This window comes from Pyricularia oryzae, chromosome 7 (assembly GCF_000002495.2).
Source record: "Pyricularia oryzae 70-15 chromosome 7, whole genome shotgun sequence".
NCBI lineage: Eukaryota > Fungi > Ascomycota > Sordariomycetes > Magnaporthales > Pyriculariaceae > Pyricularia > Pyricularia oryzae.
Window position 1 is genome coordinate 3241532 of NC_017854.1, and position 14272 is coordinate 3255803.

Genomic DNA, 14272 nt, shown 5'->3' on the forward strand with positions numbered 1-14272 from the left:
TCAATATTGCCCCGTCTCTTGCGACTCTTCTCCCTCGCCTCTGCTGCTAGATTGTCCTGTGTTAATTAGATAGCCTCTGCGCCGATGTAGATGTCGTATTTGGGCCTATTGCGTTAGTTCTGGGGAGTACCGGGATTGCATTGAGACAATCGGCCATCTCTCCAGAAGTAGTGAGCAAACGGTGGGCGCCGAAATGCGTCACACCAGAGCAAGCAAAGTCTCGCTCAACTGTGCCTGGCCTACGAAGGTTTCGAAAAGGTTAGCATGTCCCTCTCGATTTCCTTCGATCCCAATTTTTCCAGCTCTGATCGCCTCATTAACCAGAAAGGGCTTCATGTGACATTTGGCGAGCTCTCGAGATCTCTTTTTAACCGGAAGGATTTGAACAAACTATTGATCCAAGAAGACCATTGCCAATAGTCCACCTGCAGGGTCCTTTTTACTCCAGATCTTGACATGCAAGGTCCTTTTGCAGCCGTAAAAGTAATACCCTCGCCGCTGGAATTCCGCGGGCTCGTCAAGTCTTACGTGATGTTATTACAATCTTAAGCAAGTAACAAAAGAAAGGTATTTTGTATCTTGTGGTTGTCAAGGCCATTCGCAAATTATATCAACGACCTTCATTTTCACTCCGTGCTCTTTGCTTCTAGTCGATTCACCGTCACAGTTCAGTATTTTGTTCCACTTGGTAAAGCCAAGTTATGTAGAGGGATAGGGACGGGCCGTTTACTTAGCCCACCAACGGCGTGGGGGTTTCAGCAATAATTCCTCACGTTTGTGCTTACGAACAAGGTGTGGCATGAGCAGAAGGAGGCAGGATCGGCTTCAGGAGGGTTTATCCACCAGTAAGAGCATTTAAGGGTGATAGCGCGGTGTCAGCAAACCGGTACGAGATCCTTCAAACGATTTTTCTCCAGACTGGGTGCTCAAGTCTGCAGTCTCTTTCAATCGAGGGATAGACGCATTTCCGTAAATGCCCCCTCCCAGCCTCGGGACCGAGCTGAGACGACCTTCCTGGATGAGAAGTCCAATGAGCCAACTAAAGATACTCTCACTTGTGCTCAGGGGAAGTGGAATTTCCCTGGGTTGGTGACTGTTTAGTAGTTCCTCTGGTTTGGCGGCGACACAGGGACATAGACTCGAATATAAAAGCCGGGCGTCTCCCTGGTTTAACATCAGTCTTTTATCCTCTTGTTCAACAACAACAACAACATCGAAGCAATCACAAACATATCCCAACGTCCCTACTCCTCACCCAAGAGCCAAGATGCGTTTCACTACCTCCGTCCTTGCCACTCTCATCGCCGTCGTTGCCGCAGCGCCGGCACCCGAGGCTGCCTCCGTGGACTCCAATGTTCAGCTCGCCACGAGCCTTGTACAAGGTGAGTCAAGTCGCATCAAAGTTGTGACCTCGAAGCTGCTTGTTTCCAGTACTAGATCCTGATCTTCCTTTTATGCTTGCATCAGAGAAGCTCAAGGCCCAGGGATGCCGGGATGAGAAGACCTTCCTACAGTGCTTGCTCAACGGCTGCCCGCCCATCATCCCACCTGGAGGCTGCATTTCCGAGATTACCTGCTACATCATCTGGTGTACCTAGGGGATTTGGTCACATTGAAGGCTCTGCCGGTTCTGCAATAGCACCGGGGAGACTGCAAGGCGGTAGATGGTCGTCTTGGCCTGGGGTCCACTGCACTCCAGCCTGTTTCTCTTCTCATCACTCATTACCAGTATTTTTACATGACGGAGTTTCCGACTACAAGACGGCAGTGCGCTTATAATCTAGCTTTTTTTCTCGTCCGAAACAAACCATGAAGTATATTAGAATATGCAACTAATTGCCCACGTTGATATGTGCCCAGTCTTGTTGGTTTCGAATGCTTATCTTCGACACCTTCAATCTTGGTACTAGATACCCTTATCTAACCAGGATCCCTGAGATTGTGAGACCTCCGTCACTTTCGAGACTTGGCGTGCTAGGTCCACCCTGTCTAACCACTTTATCAAGGGGACATGGGGCCGGAATGGCCGTCAATGCTATGACTCGGCCCACAATCCATCTCTCCCTCCAGGGTCCCCTTTCCTCGGAGTGCGGCTACTGCTGCTTCCTGGAGATCCATGGCACATGTGACTAGACTTTGCTGGCGGCATTGAGGTCAAAGCTAAGTTCAAAACGCGAGCAACTGATGGGCAATAGGGACCCTCAGTTCTGGAACAAAATAAAATCTACGCTGGACTAGGCCACTTTTGTTCGCCAAAAAATGCACCTCATGCCTCGTTGCCTCTGGCCACGGGTCGCACCCTGATCCTTGTGCGTAGCAGAGCCAGCAGTTGTCCGCAGTAAATCATGTGGTTAAATGTGTTAGTGGAGTCTTCGACGCCCTTACAGCCGTGAGGTTTTAAAGACAAAGCTGACATAGCTAAAAGTTTGCGTACATCCAACGAAGTACTTGAACCGATGTTAGGGTGATATGAGACCCTTTTCGAGAATTCTTGGTCAATAGCATTTTTGCGTGATCATAGGATCCGGCCTAAGACTGTCAAACCGCCTTACCTCGTTATATAGGCCATTGATTATAAGAGTAATCCTATAAAGGACCGCATTAAAGGGCATTCTTCCATCGCGTACAACTTCTGGAGTCAGACATTCTGGCAAGGAAATGAGGTATTATTCAGAAAGCACGCGTTATGCACATATTGAGTTTCATCAGTGTCCAATGACCACAGTCCTTGGCCCATATTCTAGGGAGAGAAAAGAGACAAACGATAGTTTAGATGTTGATATACAGCCAACATGAGCTGCAGAGTGCTTGGTGGCTTTACGCTTTGTGGAAGACCTTGATATTTGTAATTTTGATGGTCTTGAGAGGTCTGTCCGGAAGATTCAGTGCATTTGTTACCTCACCTCCAGTAGATTGAGCGATCTTTCTAAGACTATTCTTCGGTCTCTAAATGACCTGCTGCTCTTGAGCACAGTCGGCTTTCTGTTTCAAGCTGTATGACCTTGGTTCTTTCTGCTTCTTGCCATTTCGGCAGCTGCCCACACGCTTACGCAAGATATTTTCCCTCCACACCTGGCATGCAACTCCGCAAAGCTTGGTCGATTCAATCCCTAGACAAATACGCATGTACGGCAGTTCGCCGGATATAACCCCAGTCGCACAATGCCGAGGTCCTAACCGTAAAAGGAACCCATCCCCGCATGTATACGCTCTACCCCGGATTTCCATCGACATCATGCGGGGTAAGTGGTACGTTGTGCGAACGACGGGGAACCACTAACATGCGCGCCAGGCAGCGCGAGGCATGACGGCCAAGGTGACATTGGATGCCACTTGTAGGTCATATACCAGGCGACTGTGTGATTGATGAAAATGCCCCACCTACACATTCGGAGTTGTTGGGCCTCTTGCATGAAGGGAAATTGGCTTTCAAAAGCTTTTGGCTTATTTTGGAGTTCTTGTCCGGACTTCTTGTCCCCATCGCCCCAATCGTCCAACCCACACCTCCTTTCGCCGTTGCTGCCCTCACAGGTTTCGTAACCATGTCTGAGCGACCAGACGAAAAGATGACAGCCTCCAAGCCCGACAAGCCCCTAGGGGCCAGCGAGATTGAAAATGCCGCCAGCAGAGACGATTACGCCATCAAGGACTTGGCCATGGCCAAGCAGGCGGCCGACGAGGAGCACAATCTTGGCTTCAGGGAGGCCATGCGCCGCTACCCGCAGGCCGCCATGTGGTCGGTCCTGGTGTCGGCGTCCATCATCATGGAGGGCTACGACATTGTGCTCATCTCGTCCTTTTTCGCCCAGGAGTCTTTCCGCAAGCAATATGGCGAGTACCTGCCCAGGACCAACACGTTCGAGATCACCGCGTCGTGGCAAAACGGGCTGAGCAACGCCGTGAGCGTCGGCACCATCATCGGCGCCTTTGCCAACGGCTACTTTACCCACCTGTTTGGGTACCGCAAGGTCCTTTTGGCTTCCCTGGCGTCCATCTGCGCCTTTATCTTTATCTCATTCTTCTCGCCCAATCTGCCCGTCCTGCTCGTCGGCCAGTTCCTCTGCGGCATCCCGTGGGGCGTGTTTGCAACCACCGCCCCTGCCTACGCGTCCGAGGTGTGCCCCATGGCGCTGCGCGGGTACCTCACCGTGTTTGTCAATCTGTGCTGGGCCCTCGGCCAGCTCATCTCGGCGGGGGTGCAGGCCGGATTCTCAGAAAACAACACGCAGTGGTCCTACCGGGTCCCGTTCGCCATCCAGTGGGCTTGGCCGGTGCCTCTGTTCGTCGTGATCTGGTTCGCGCCCGAGTCGCCGTGGCATTACGTGCGGCTCGGCGACTACAAGCAGGCCGAAAGCTCAGTTGTGCGCTTGGGCTCGGCAGCGAGCGGCCCTCGCGCCAGGGAGCGAGTCGCCATGATGATCCACACCAACGAGATCGAGACGGAGATGGACGAGGGCACATCCTACCTCGACTGCTTCCGCGGCGTCGACCTGCGCAGGACCGAGATCGCCTGCCTGGCCTTTGCCGCGCAGCCCTTTTGCGGCTCGGCCATGGGCGGCACGCCGACGTACTTTTTCGTCCAGGCCGGGCTGCCCAACTCCATCTCTTTCCAGATGGCCGTCGGGGGCCTGGGCATCGCGTCCGTCGGCACCATCCTCTCCTGGTTCCTGCTCCACCGCTTCGGCCGCCGCACCCTCTACCTGTGGGGCCTCGGCGTCCTGACCGTCATCCTCCTGGCGGTGGGGTCCGTCAGCGCAGGGGCTCCAGAGTCGGAGTCGGCAAATTACGCACAGGCCGGGTTGATGCTTGGCTGGCTTGGGGTCTACTACCTCACCGTCGGGCCGATCTGCTACGCCATCATTTCCGAGGTTTCGTCGACCCGGCTGCGCAACAAGAGCGTGTGCCTGAGCCGCATCGCCTACTACGTGGCGCAGATCATATGCAACGTCATCAACCCGTACATGCTCAATCCTACGGCTGGGGACTGGAGGGGCAAGACGGGTTTCTTTTGGGGAGGCTGCGCCTTTGCCTTTTTCCTGTGGACGTACTTTCGGCTGCCAGAGACAAAGGGCAAGACGTTTGAGGAGCTGGATATACTTTTTGCGAGGGGAGTCCCGGCGGCCAAGTTTGCTTCGTACAGAGTGGATGCCTATGCTGATGGGCATCAAGTTTTGAAGGAGGGTTGAGTTGCTATGGCGGTAATGATGCAGTATGTATTACAGGCGAGCACTGCACTCCGTTGGGAGTCCGGTTCAACAGCATGGTTGCGCGTGTCACAGGCCCAAGCCCAGCCATATCGTTTATTCGTATTATTGCGTATTCAGTTCTTGAGATCTATTCTATTCACTTGTGCTGCCCAAAGGCAAACGGAAGCCGCTCCTACTACGTAATGAAAATGGGAAATTAAAATTATATGGTTACACCGGATGAGTCTCGATGCCACATTTCTCGTGTCTCTCCCTTGATCCTAGGTCCTCGGCATGCATTCCCCAAAATCCGTCCCCTTCACGTGCGATCAACTTGCCGAATTGCGCCTTCGTCAACAGGCCCCTCATACCTTTTGAGACGCCTCGTTTTCCGGTTGGGGCGCGTCTAGGTGTTCTCCGCATCCAGGTCGCATCGACGGGGGGGGATTTGCCCACGCAGGCTTCCCCGCAAAGTAACCTCCGACGATCTCCTCCCAATGCCGACCTTGGAATGCACAGGGGGGAAAACAAGATTCACAGTCCGTGAGCGGCACAACGTTGCGTCGATGGATGCCTGGCAACAGAGGTTCAGGTCGGGTGGGGAACTAGGCAAAAATACAGCTGCCTTTTTTGGAGCACACACGACGTCATGATGCTTCAGGGGTTGTCTGGCCAAAAAAAAGCTATAACACGTATCATGGAAAAGCATGATTGCCGTTTGTTCAGGAATCAGAACTCGGCACCTTCACGTTCCAAAAGACTTTCGTCCCCCTTTCAACCATGACTTACCTCGCGGCCCTCTCCGTCTTCTCTGCCCTGTTCATCGGCCCGGCGGCCAGCCTGGCGACGAGGCAATCCCCTGCTGGGACGGCCACCGTCGACCTCGCGACGTCCATCGGCCCAGCCAAGTTCCTCGGCGCGGGTTTCATCTATGGCTGGCCCGACAACGGCACCAGCGTCGACACCAGCATTCCCGACCACCTGGCCCGGGACATCAAGTTCAACTCGTGCCGCGCGGGGGGCGCCCAGATCCCCGCGCCCGGCTGGGCCGGCGGCTTCGACGGCTACGTGGAGCGCTTCAAGTCGGCGCTGTCCAACTACCGCACCACGCGCAAGTTTGGTGGCGACTTTATCCTGCTGCCGCACGACCTCTGGGGCGCCGACAGCGTCCAGGGTGCCGGCACGGCGTTTCCCGGGGACAATGGCAACTGGACCGAGTCGGACCTGTTCTTGAAGCAGGTTGCTGCGGATCTCAAGGCCAATGACATGCTCGAGGGGCTTGTGTTTGACATTTGGAACGAGCCAGAGATCTCGTCGTTTTGGGCGCGGTCGTGGGAGCAGTACCTCGAGTTCTACGTGCGAGCTCACAAGATTATCAGGTGAGTTTTTTTTTATCTCGAGCCCACACTAAAGTGTACTGTTCTTGTCTTGCCGACTCGACATCCGATTGACCTTCTTTCCCAGGGCCGAGCTGCCGCAAACTCTGATCAGCGGCCCCTCGTTTGCCGACGCCCCGACCCTCACTCATGACAAGTGGAATTCGTGGTTGTCGGCCGTCGCCGGCAACAATACGATCCCCGACATTTGGTCCTGGCACCAGATTTCTAGTGCTGTAAGCAGCAAGATATCTCACATTCTACACGTCCGTAAACCCTTCCCTCGGCCGCCATGCTAACAGCTTGCAGCGTGACCTCGACCTCGTCGTCCCAGACTTCAACACCCTCCTCGTCCAGCACAACCTCCCCAAGCGACCCATCGACATCAACGAGTACGCGTGGCCGTCGGAGCAGACCCCGGCCCACAGCGTGTTCTACCTCTCGCAGCTCGAGCGCCACGACCTCCGCGGCCTGCGCGCCAACTGGGGGTCCGGCGCGGCGCTGCACGACAACATGGCCGACCTGGTGTTCCACAACGCGACCACCGGCTCGTACAGCCCCAACGGCGAGTGGTACCTGTACAAGTACTACGCCGACATGGTGGGTGAGCGCGTCGCCACCGCTGCGTCGGCCGACGCCAAGTCGGACGTCTTTGCCGTCGTCGAGGGCAGCGGCGCCAAGATCCTGGCCGGCACGCGCACGGTCCAGGGAACCTACGAGGTGGTGGTCTCGGGCTTGAGCCGACTGGGCCTCCCGACTGAGGGGAGCGTCCAGGTTCGCACGCACCGCTTCGACTGGGCTGGCGCCAAGGTCGACGTTGGCGAGCCGGTCGATTTGGGCGTGGCTAATGTGGATTATTCCTCCGACACGGTGAGTGACACTTGCACCCCTTCATTTCATCTGCTCTTTGAGAGTGGGACTAACAGTAGTCCCTGCAGCTCAAACTTTTGGTCACTTATCCTACAAACTCGACGGCATTTGCTTTCGAGCTTCATGGCGCAAATTAGTAAGCCTGTTGTGTAAAGAGGAGGTATAAAAGACCCGATCCCCCGCACCGAGTCCATGGTTTGTTGTGACCTCCAACTAGGAGAACCGCATTTTATTATTTCTCGCATCAATCTATACAGTGTGCATGATTTAATAGCATTAGAATTAGCTATTCAATTCTATTTATTGGCATAAATACTAGTACAGCTCTAATTTTAGCTCTGGGGAAATTAATCAATTACAAAGTTACTTTTTATTATTATCTCTTTCACCCCCAACACGCCTCTTCTCTCCTTTTGGACCTGTCCTACTTATTTTATTATTCCAGTCTTAGAATGAAATCCCTGCGATTCGTATGCAGCCCGAAATACAAAGGCAATGGTTATCCCCCCTCCCCCTATACTTCGTTTAAATACGCCGTAAATGGATACGGTTACAGTGCTATTATCGAAAATACAAACTGTCACCAAACTGCGCGCGCGAATGGCGGCTTTTTACTGCAATGTACCCGGGAGCCAAATCTGCCGATTGCATAAAAACGGAGATTGCCGTATATATTATAGATTAAACCATATTAAAATGCAAACCTGCGACGATGTTATGACCTCAGACTACTATTATTTGCCGCAAGGAAGCATCGAAGTGAAAAATAATGCAAAGCATATATACATGCTACTTTACGCCGTCGTACTCGCGGCTTACCTTCAACCACAACAACACGTGAGCCTTGAAATCGGATTTTTTACATTGTTCTGTATTACCAAAACCTTTCTTGCATGAATTAGCGATATGCGCCCCTCTGCAATTTTCAATCTCGCTGCCATTCTGGCCTTTGGGCCGCAGGTCTTTGCTCAGCCTTTGAACCTTGGAAACGATGCCCAAATCGTCGATTCTTCCAAAGACAAGCTCGACAGTCTTCAAGCTCGCACTTCGATCCCTGGAATGGTCAAAAGGTCGGAACCTTCGCCGAAAAAGAGCAAACCGGACGGCCAATGCTACTTTTGCAAGGGGGTTGGTGGGTGTAAATCCGGTTGTACAGCTGTGGATTAAAACACATGTTCAGGCGTGGCAGGGAAAGATGTAAAAAGCCATTGATAGCCAAATCCTGGTGCTATTTGGGGCCGACTGACTTCTCGTCATATTATAAGGAGTTTTATATACTTATTTTGGAGAGAGACTGCACGATCTATTGCACCGGTAGATTTTGGAATTTTTGCATTTGTCCACACAATTAAGGGCTGAGGTGAGGACCTCCTACTGAGCTGAATATTTGAACCGACTGTTTTGAAACAGGTTATATGAGCGTGGCGGGTAAAACAGTAAGATTATTGGGATGCATGTATATGTTGAATCCCGCCTGAGGCGGTTATTAGCCGGGAATAGGAACTTAAATGTCTCTGAAACAGACGAGAATCAAAAACCTAGTAACTGCATAATTAACAATCTCCGGGCCTATGCCATTTTATCGAAGCAGGACGAGCCGCGCTCTGGATCCCAAGACTTGCGGGTCGCGCAAATACCCTGACCTCGGAAAAGAGGCAGCTTTGTGACAAAATTCCAAGGCTTCTATTGCTGAATAGAGGTAAAAGACAGCAGGACCACTAGGTTTTTATTACCGCGATTCAGCTAGCCTTCACAATAGGCGCTGCTCCAGGGCTGGTTGTACCGCAGACGTCGACGCACTTCTGGGGTCGCTTGGATTAACCAAAAATTGACAAAACAATGCAGTAGATGTTTGCGGAGCAATTGTCCCAAGAAATAAAGGGTCACGCAGAAGGTGATGGTCGGATACATTTTGTTGCAGTGTTCACTGGAAATTAACCAAAGAGTCCAGATTAAGGAAAGGTCTATTGAGAGATTAAAGCCAGAAGAAAATCAAAAAAAGCCAAAACTAATAACCAAGCAGCAAGACTGACATGTAGAGCATAACCCGAGCTCCAAAAGCTTGAGCTCAAAATCACAGCCACCACAGTCGCTTGCTAGGACAAAATACCAAATGCGCCCCAAGCCATGCTACCTCTTTCTCACCCAAAACCCAAGGAGCGCCCGTTTCCTGCAGTGCCCTCAGAGAGAAAACAAAAGCGAAAAACGCGTTTAGTGAGCCGCACCATTAGCCTTGGCGGCGAGGTCACCGGCCGCGCCGGAGACGGCGCCCGCGGCACTCGCCACACCATGGAGGGCGGCGTCCTTGCCATCCTTGCCGAGCTTCTCGCCGGCCTGGATGGCAGGAGATCCGTTGACGAACGCGGTGCCGCCGGCCTTGAGCGCCGCGCCGGCGTTCTTGGCCTCGGCGCCAATCTCACCGCCGACGGCCGCTGCGCCTCCGACGACAGCGCCTCCGACAGCCGCTGCGCTACCGGCGACGGCTTGTCCGGCACTCTTGATTCCTTCCTTGGCCTTGTCCTCGGCATGCTCGGCCTTGTCGTTTGCCGAAGTGGCGGCAGCACCCAGCGAACCCAGGAACAAGAAACGCTTGTGGTTCCCGTGGCCGTCGTGGCCCATTCCGGATGGGGCCGCGCGCGGGGCAACGTGGGTGACATCACCCTCCATGGCCAGGCCGGGGCTGCGAGGCGAGAGGGGCGCGGCGGCGACGGCGGTGGCGGCCGCGATGGTGAGGAAGACGGTCTTGCTGAAGCTAGGCATCTTGAAACTTGTTTTGGTGAAGTTGGTTGTTGACTTGAGATTGGTTTGTTGTTGCTAATTGGTTTGGCGAAGCCTTGCTTGATAAGAGTTCTTGAGCGAAGGAATAAAGTGTGATGATGTTGTTGAAATGACTGTGGTACTAAAATTTAATAGTAGTTGTGGTAGCGACTGCTGTGCTGAATGCTGAATGTTGATGATGATGATGAATTGAAATAAAATTGACGAGAAGAAGGACTCAATCTCTTGTACTTATAGAGAATCTCCTCTGGGGGAAAACAAACACGATGGATGACCTTAATTCTTTATCTCGACATCCTGGTCAGGAATCGTATCGAAATTCGTGATGGGACGGTTTTAGGCCCGCCACTCCTGTCAATCTATTCTGGATCCAGTTCCCTTGCTATGCTTGCTCCTCGATTCTATTCTGGGGTGGTTTTGGGATTGATTGATCTCCCCAGACGCGTCAACGCTTAGCTAAGCTTGTGACTCGGAGCGAGTCAACCAGGGGGTCCTGCCGCGGCGCCGTGCCAAGGGGATGCCGGCTTCTTTTATTTGGCATTGCCGCCATCGGTTCGCTCCGATTTTGTAAACATTCTTGGCAACATTTCTTGGCATACACTTGGGACGAAAGGAATGCAGTTAGCTCTTTAAACAAATCGAGATAAAGTTTATCGTATTTTTTCTGCCTCTAATGAAAATATCTATTCTGACCGCATCCTCGGGACCGTGAGACGCTCGCAAACTCGGCCATCTACTACGCTTACAAGTCAGGCAATTATGGACAGCTCTACCAACCTGAAAGTTGAAACACAGATTACGAAGATCCGCGAGTACATTCTTTTTTCACGGCAGTCTAGCTTAGATCCTTTAGCGCTCTTTCTTTTCTCAGCCGCTTCAAAACTGAACTCCAGAGTCAAAAAAAGACATCTCCTGAACAACTCGACTCGGCGCTGGATGACGAGGCAGGACTGTCGTAATCCCTCCCCGTCTTCTCAGGATAATCAAGACAGAGTGCGCGAGTTGATGACTCGCGATGGTCCCCGCATGCGTCCTTTGAATTTCGCTGGGGCGGACATCGCCGCTTCGCTCTCGTTATAGGATCACATACCATAGTATAATTGAGGAAAATAACAAAAATACCCACACAAAGCAAAATCAAATACGGGCGTGCTTGCATGAACCTGGGGCTAAATTTAAATGCCCGCTTCTATACCTAGACCCCGCTACCCTACCCCTGCGTGCCTGTCTGTCAATGCTCAATTCTAACAGTCCAACTACATTTAACCATTTGACGTTTACCAAACTGCGACAGATGTCGACATTTTGGCGTGTGCTAAACTGTGGTGCTCTGTGCAGCCGCACCTCCTTTGTACTTTCGATAATGTCCAACCCTAAGGATGGAACCAAGAGTTGCGAGTAAACTCGGCGTACGTGAGCGGCGATCGGAGGGACATGGGTTGCCAGTCGACTGAAATGGCTTTTGCTCACAGTTTTTACTCGGGCATAGCCGCAAAATAGTGCCAGCTTGTTTATAAGACGAGTCGACCTAGTGCAGATGACTCTTTATTTCATTTACGACACTTGTATTACTTCCTTCTACTGTAGAAGCGTCACGACAAACAGAGACAGTGTTTCACGTGTCGTCTGGCCCCTTGAAACGATGCATTGGTTGACTTGTTGGTATGTTGCATGGAGAGTGGCTTGTGTGTTATCTTCAGTACTACCTAAGTGCTCTTCATTTAACTGGGGCTTCGATACTTCTAAATGTAATGCGTTGTTCTATTGTCTCTCTTGTCTTTGCACCCTTGCCTCCGCTGGCTTTCCGAAGTGTCCCCCACCACGCCTTCATCTTCCTACCGATATGAATCCTGGCACCATTGCGTTGCTTGATGGCTTTCCAGCAGCGGGTGGTTCGAGGCTTTGGTCAACGAATTATGCGCTCGCCGAGTGCTTCTCAAGAATATCAGTGGCAGGACTGGCAGCGAACGAACTTTTATTTATCAGCTCTCCACCTCGGGGCTTCAGTCCACATTTTTCCTAACGCCGCCTCTAAGAGATCGTTGGCACAGCAATAGGTCCCCCTTTCACATATTCATGTTGTCCTGGGGCTTGATCTGCAGTCAGGAACCATGAAAAGATTATATTTTTTCCTGAAGGGACTGGGGAATCCTAGAGACTTGGACGGAGATTTCGAGTAATTAGTCAGGTGTGCAAAAGATCTAGACTCCGACCCGCAAACTTCCACTTTGGGCATGCAGGAAGTCGGTTCCTTTGTCTCCGGGACAACCAGGCGGCACTGTGCAACCAACACCAGGTGTTTAATATTGCTAGGGGATATAGCGAGGAATAATGTCAGGATCATGCAAGTGTTGGGCAGGGGTGATTTCGGTGCCTCCAAATGTGTCCAAGTAAGAAACCTGGCAAGCAAAGAGTAGTCGTCAGAGTAGTTTGAAGAACCTCACCACAACGGCCCTTGAAAGCGCTTCGCACGTCTTCTTGGACTGACCAGCTTTAATAAAAGGCTACGCTCTTGCGGCGGTCTTCCTCGGGGAAGGTGAGCAAGATACCCATGTCATTTACTCATAATTCTGCACAAACTTGCTGGTATCAACTGTCCGAGTTTCTCTCCTATCAGCCAGTGTACGGAAAAGGTGCCTAGGAACCACGTAAAGAGAAATCCAGGATGAGTTTTGTTCCTCCAGGGGACAAGAATCTGTGACAGTCTGCATTTTAATCATCTCGTCAATTGTATGCGTGCATTGCCAGATTCGACCTCCAGGCTACAGCACGACTATCCCCGTTGGGAAGCGGCTTGTCACAAAGCTCAGCGACTCTGATGACGTGAGCAAACTCTGCACGCAATAGACAAGGAGAATGATAGTGAGGTCTAGCTGCCGGGACCGACTTGAACAGGTGAGCGAGATTTTGCAAAAGCTTCACTTGAAATACGGGTAAAGTGTTGACTAATCTAGAGGTAAACCTTATTCCTGAGTAAAAGTCGAGGCGTCATTGTTGATATAAACCATTTTGCTCCCCTCTTAATATTGTCGTGGGCGGGGAAGCATGACCGCGCGCATTCCCAGCGGAGGAGTGATACACAGCCTCACGGCAAGTTCCGTCTTTGGTCAAAGGTTTTTTTCTTCTCGGGCCTATTCAGCGGGGAAATCGTTAGAGACGCCAGCCACAAAGAAGTCCCAGTGATGATGTTATACATCACGTGAGACAGAGCCATTGCTAGTGCGGCATAGCTGTCAACCCCCTTAGCGCTGGAGTAAAATGGGGATTGAGTTCAACCAAAGATTGACAAGTTCACGAATAGAAGAAGGAACCGATGCGCTGGCTTGTGAAGGAAGATCCCGACGCTAGCCAAGGCACCGACGGATGACAGGTGCTTCCAGTCAAGATCATTCGCCAAGTGGCGGCCCTTTATTACCGGCACTTTGGTTTCCGGGCCTTTTGTGGCTTGAAGATGACTTGAGGAGTAGCCGGACTGGCTTCAACGTGACTCGCTGGTGTGTGTTTGGACTCTGGTCAACTGTGCGGAGATTAGCGCTTCCTCGCACATAATAAATATACCATGTAATAACGCCGCGTATCGCCCTTTGTGTGGTTCCTTTGGTCGTTTTATACCAACATTCTCGTTTTTCTTTTTGAGACGCAACAGCAAAGCAACCCACAACATGCGTCTACTCCCAGCTCTTGTGCCATTACTGGCTGCTTTTACCATGCGGTTGCATCTAGCCTCGGCAGGCAGCAGCCTCATTGATGCAGCTCAGGCGCTTCCACAGTGTGCTGTAGGTAACAGAACATGATCCAGTTCGGGAGAGCCGTCAAGTGTTCAGCATGTGGTTAAGCATGTAGCTAACACCGGATCCGAACCTCTGCCAACAGCTACAATGTGCCCTCCCAGCTGTCCAGGCATCCTCGTGCTCCCCAACAGACAAGCAATGCCTTTGCAAAGACAGAAAAATGCTGGCCAGCGTCGGGTCGTGCATGTTGACAGCGTGCAAGCCGATGGATAGTCTAAGTGAGCTTGATCCCACGATACTGATCCATACATATAAAACAAAACGCAGTTGC

The 14272-nt window shown here is 51.9% G+C and overlaps 4 protein-coding genes across 4 annotated transcripts; 3 read left to right on the top strand and 1 right to left on the bottom strand.

Moving 5' to 3' along the window:
- Positions 1-1267: 1267 nt before the first annotated feature.
- Positions 1268-1598, top strand: MGG_14053 (uncharacterized protein; the record flags this gene model as incomplete). The annotated part of the gene is made up of 2 exons (XM_003721433.1): positions 1268-1382; positions 1432-1598. The coding sequence occupies 2 exons, from the start codon at positions 1268-1270 to the stop codon at positions 1596-1598; spliced, it is 282 nt and encodes a 93-aa protein (XP_003721481.1).
- A 1944-nt stretch (positions 1599-3542) lies between these two features.
- On the top strand, positions 3543-5186 carry MGG_09607 (maltose permease MAL31; the record flags this gene model as incomplete). Its single annotated transcript, XM_003721434.1, has 1 exon — positions 3543-5186. One exon carries the CDS (start codon positions 3543-3545, stop codon positions 5184-5186), a length of 1644 nt encoding a protein of 547 aa, XP_003721482.1.
- Positions 5187-5966: 780 nt separating this feature from the next.
- MGG_14055 (uncharacterized protein) lies at positions 5967-7569 on the top strand (the record flags this gene model as incomplete). The annotated part of the gene is made up of 4 exons (XM_003721435.1): positions 5967-6565; positions 6651-6798; positions 6872-7432; positions 7501-7569. The coding sequence occupies 4 exons, from the start codon at positions 5967-5969 to the stop codon at positions 7567-7569; spliced, it is 1377 nt and encodes a 458-aa protein (XP_003721483.1).
- Positions 7570-9643: 2074 nt separating this feature from the next.
- MGG_09605 (uncharacterized protein) lies at positions 9644-10192 on the bottom strand (the record flags this gene model as incomplete). The annotated part of the gene is made up of 1 exon (XM_003721436.1): positions 9644-10192. One exon carries the CDS (start codon positions 10190-10192, stop codon positions 9644-9646), a length of 549 nt encoding a protein of 182 aa, XP_003721484.1.
- Positions 10193-14272: the final 4080 nt, after the last annotated feature.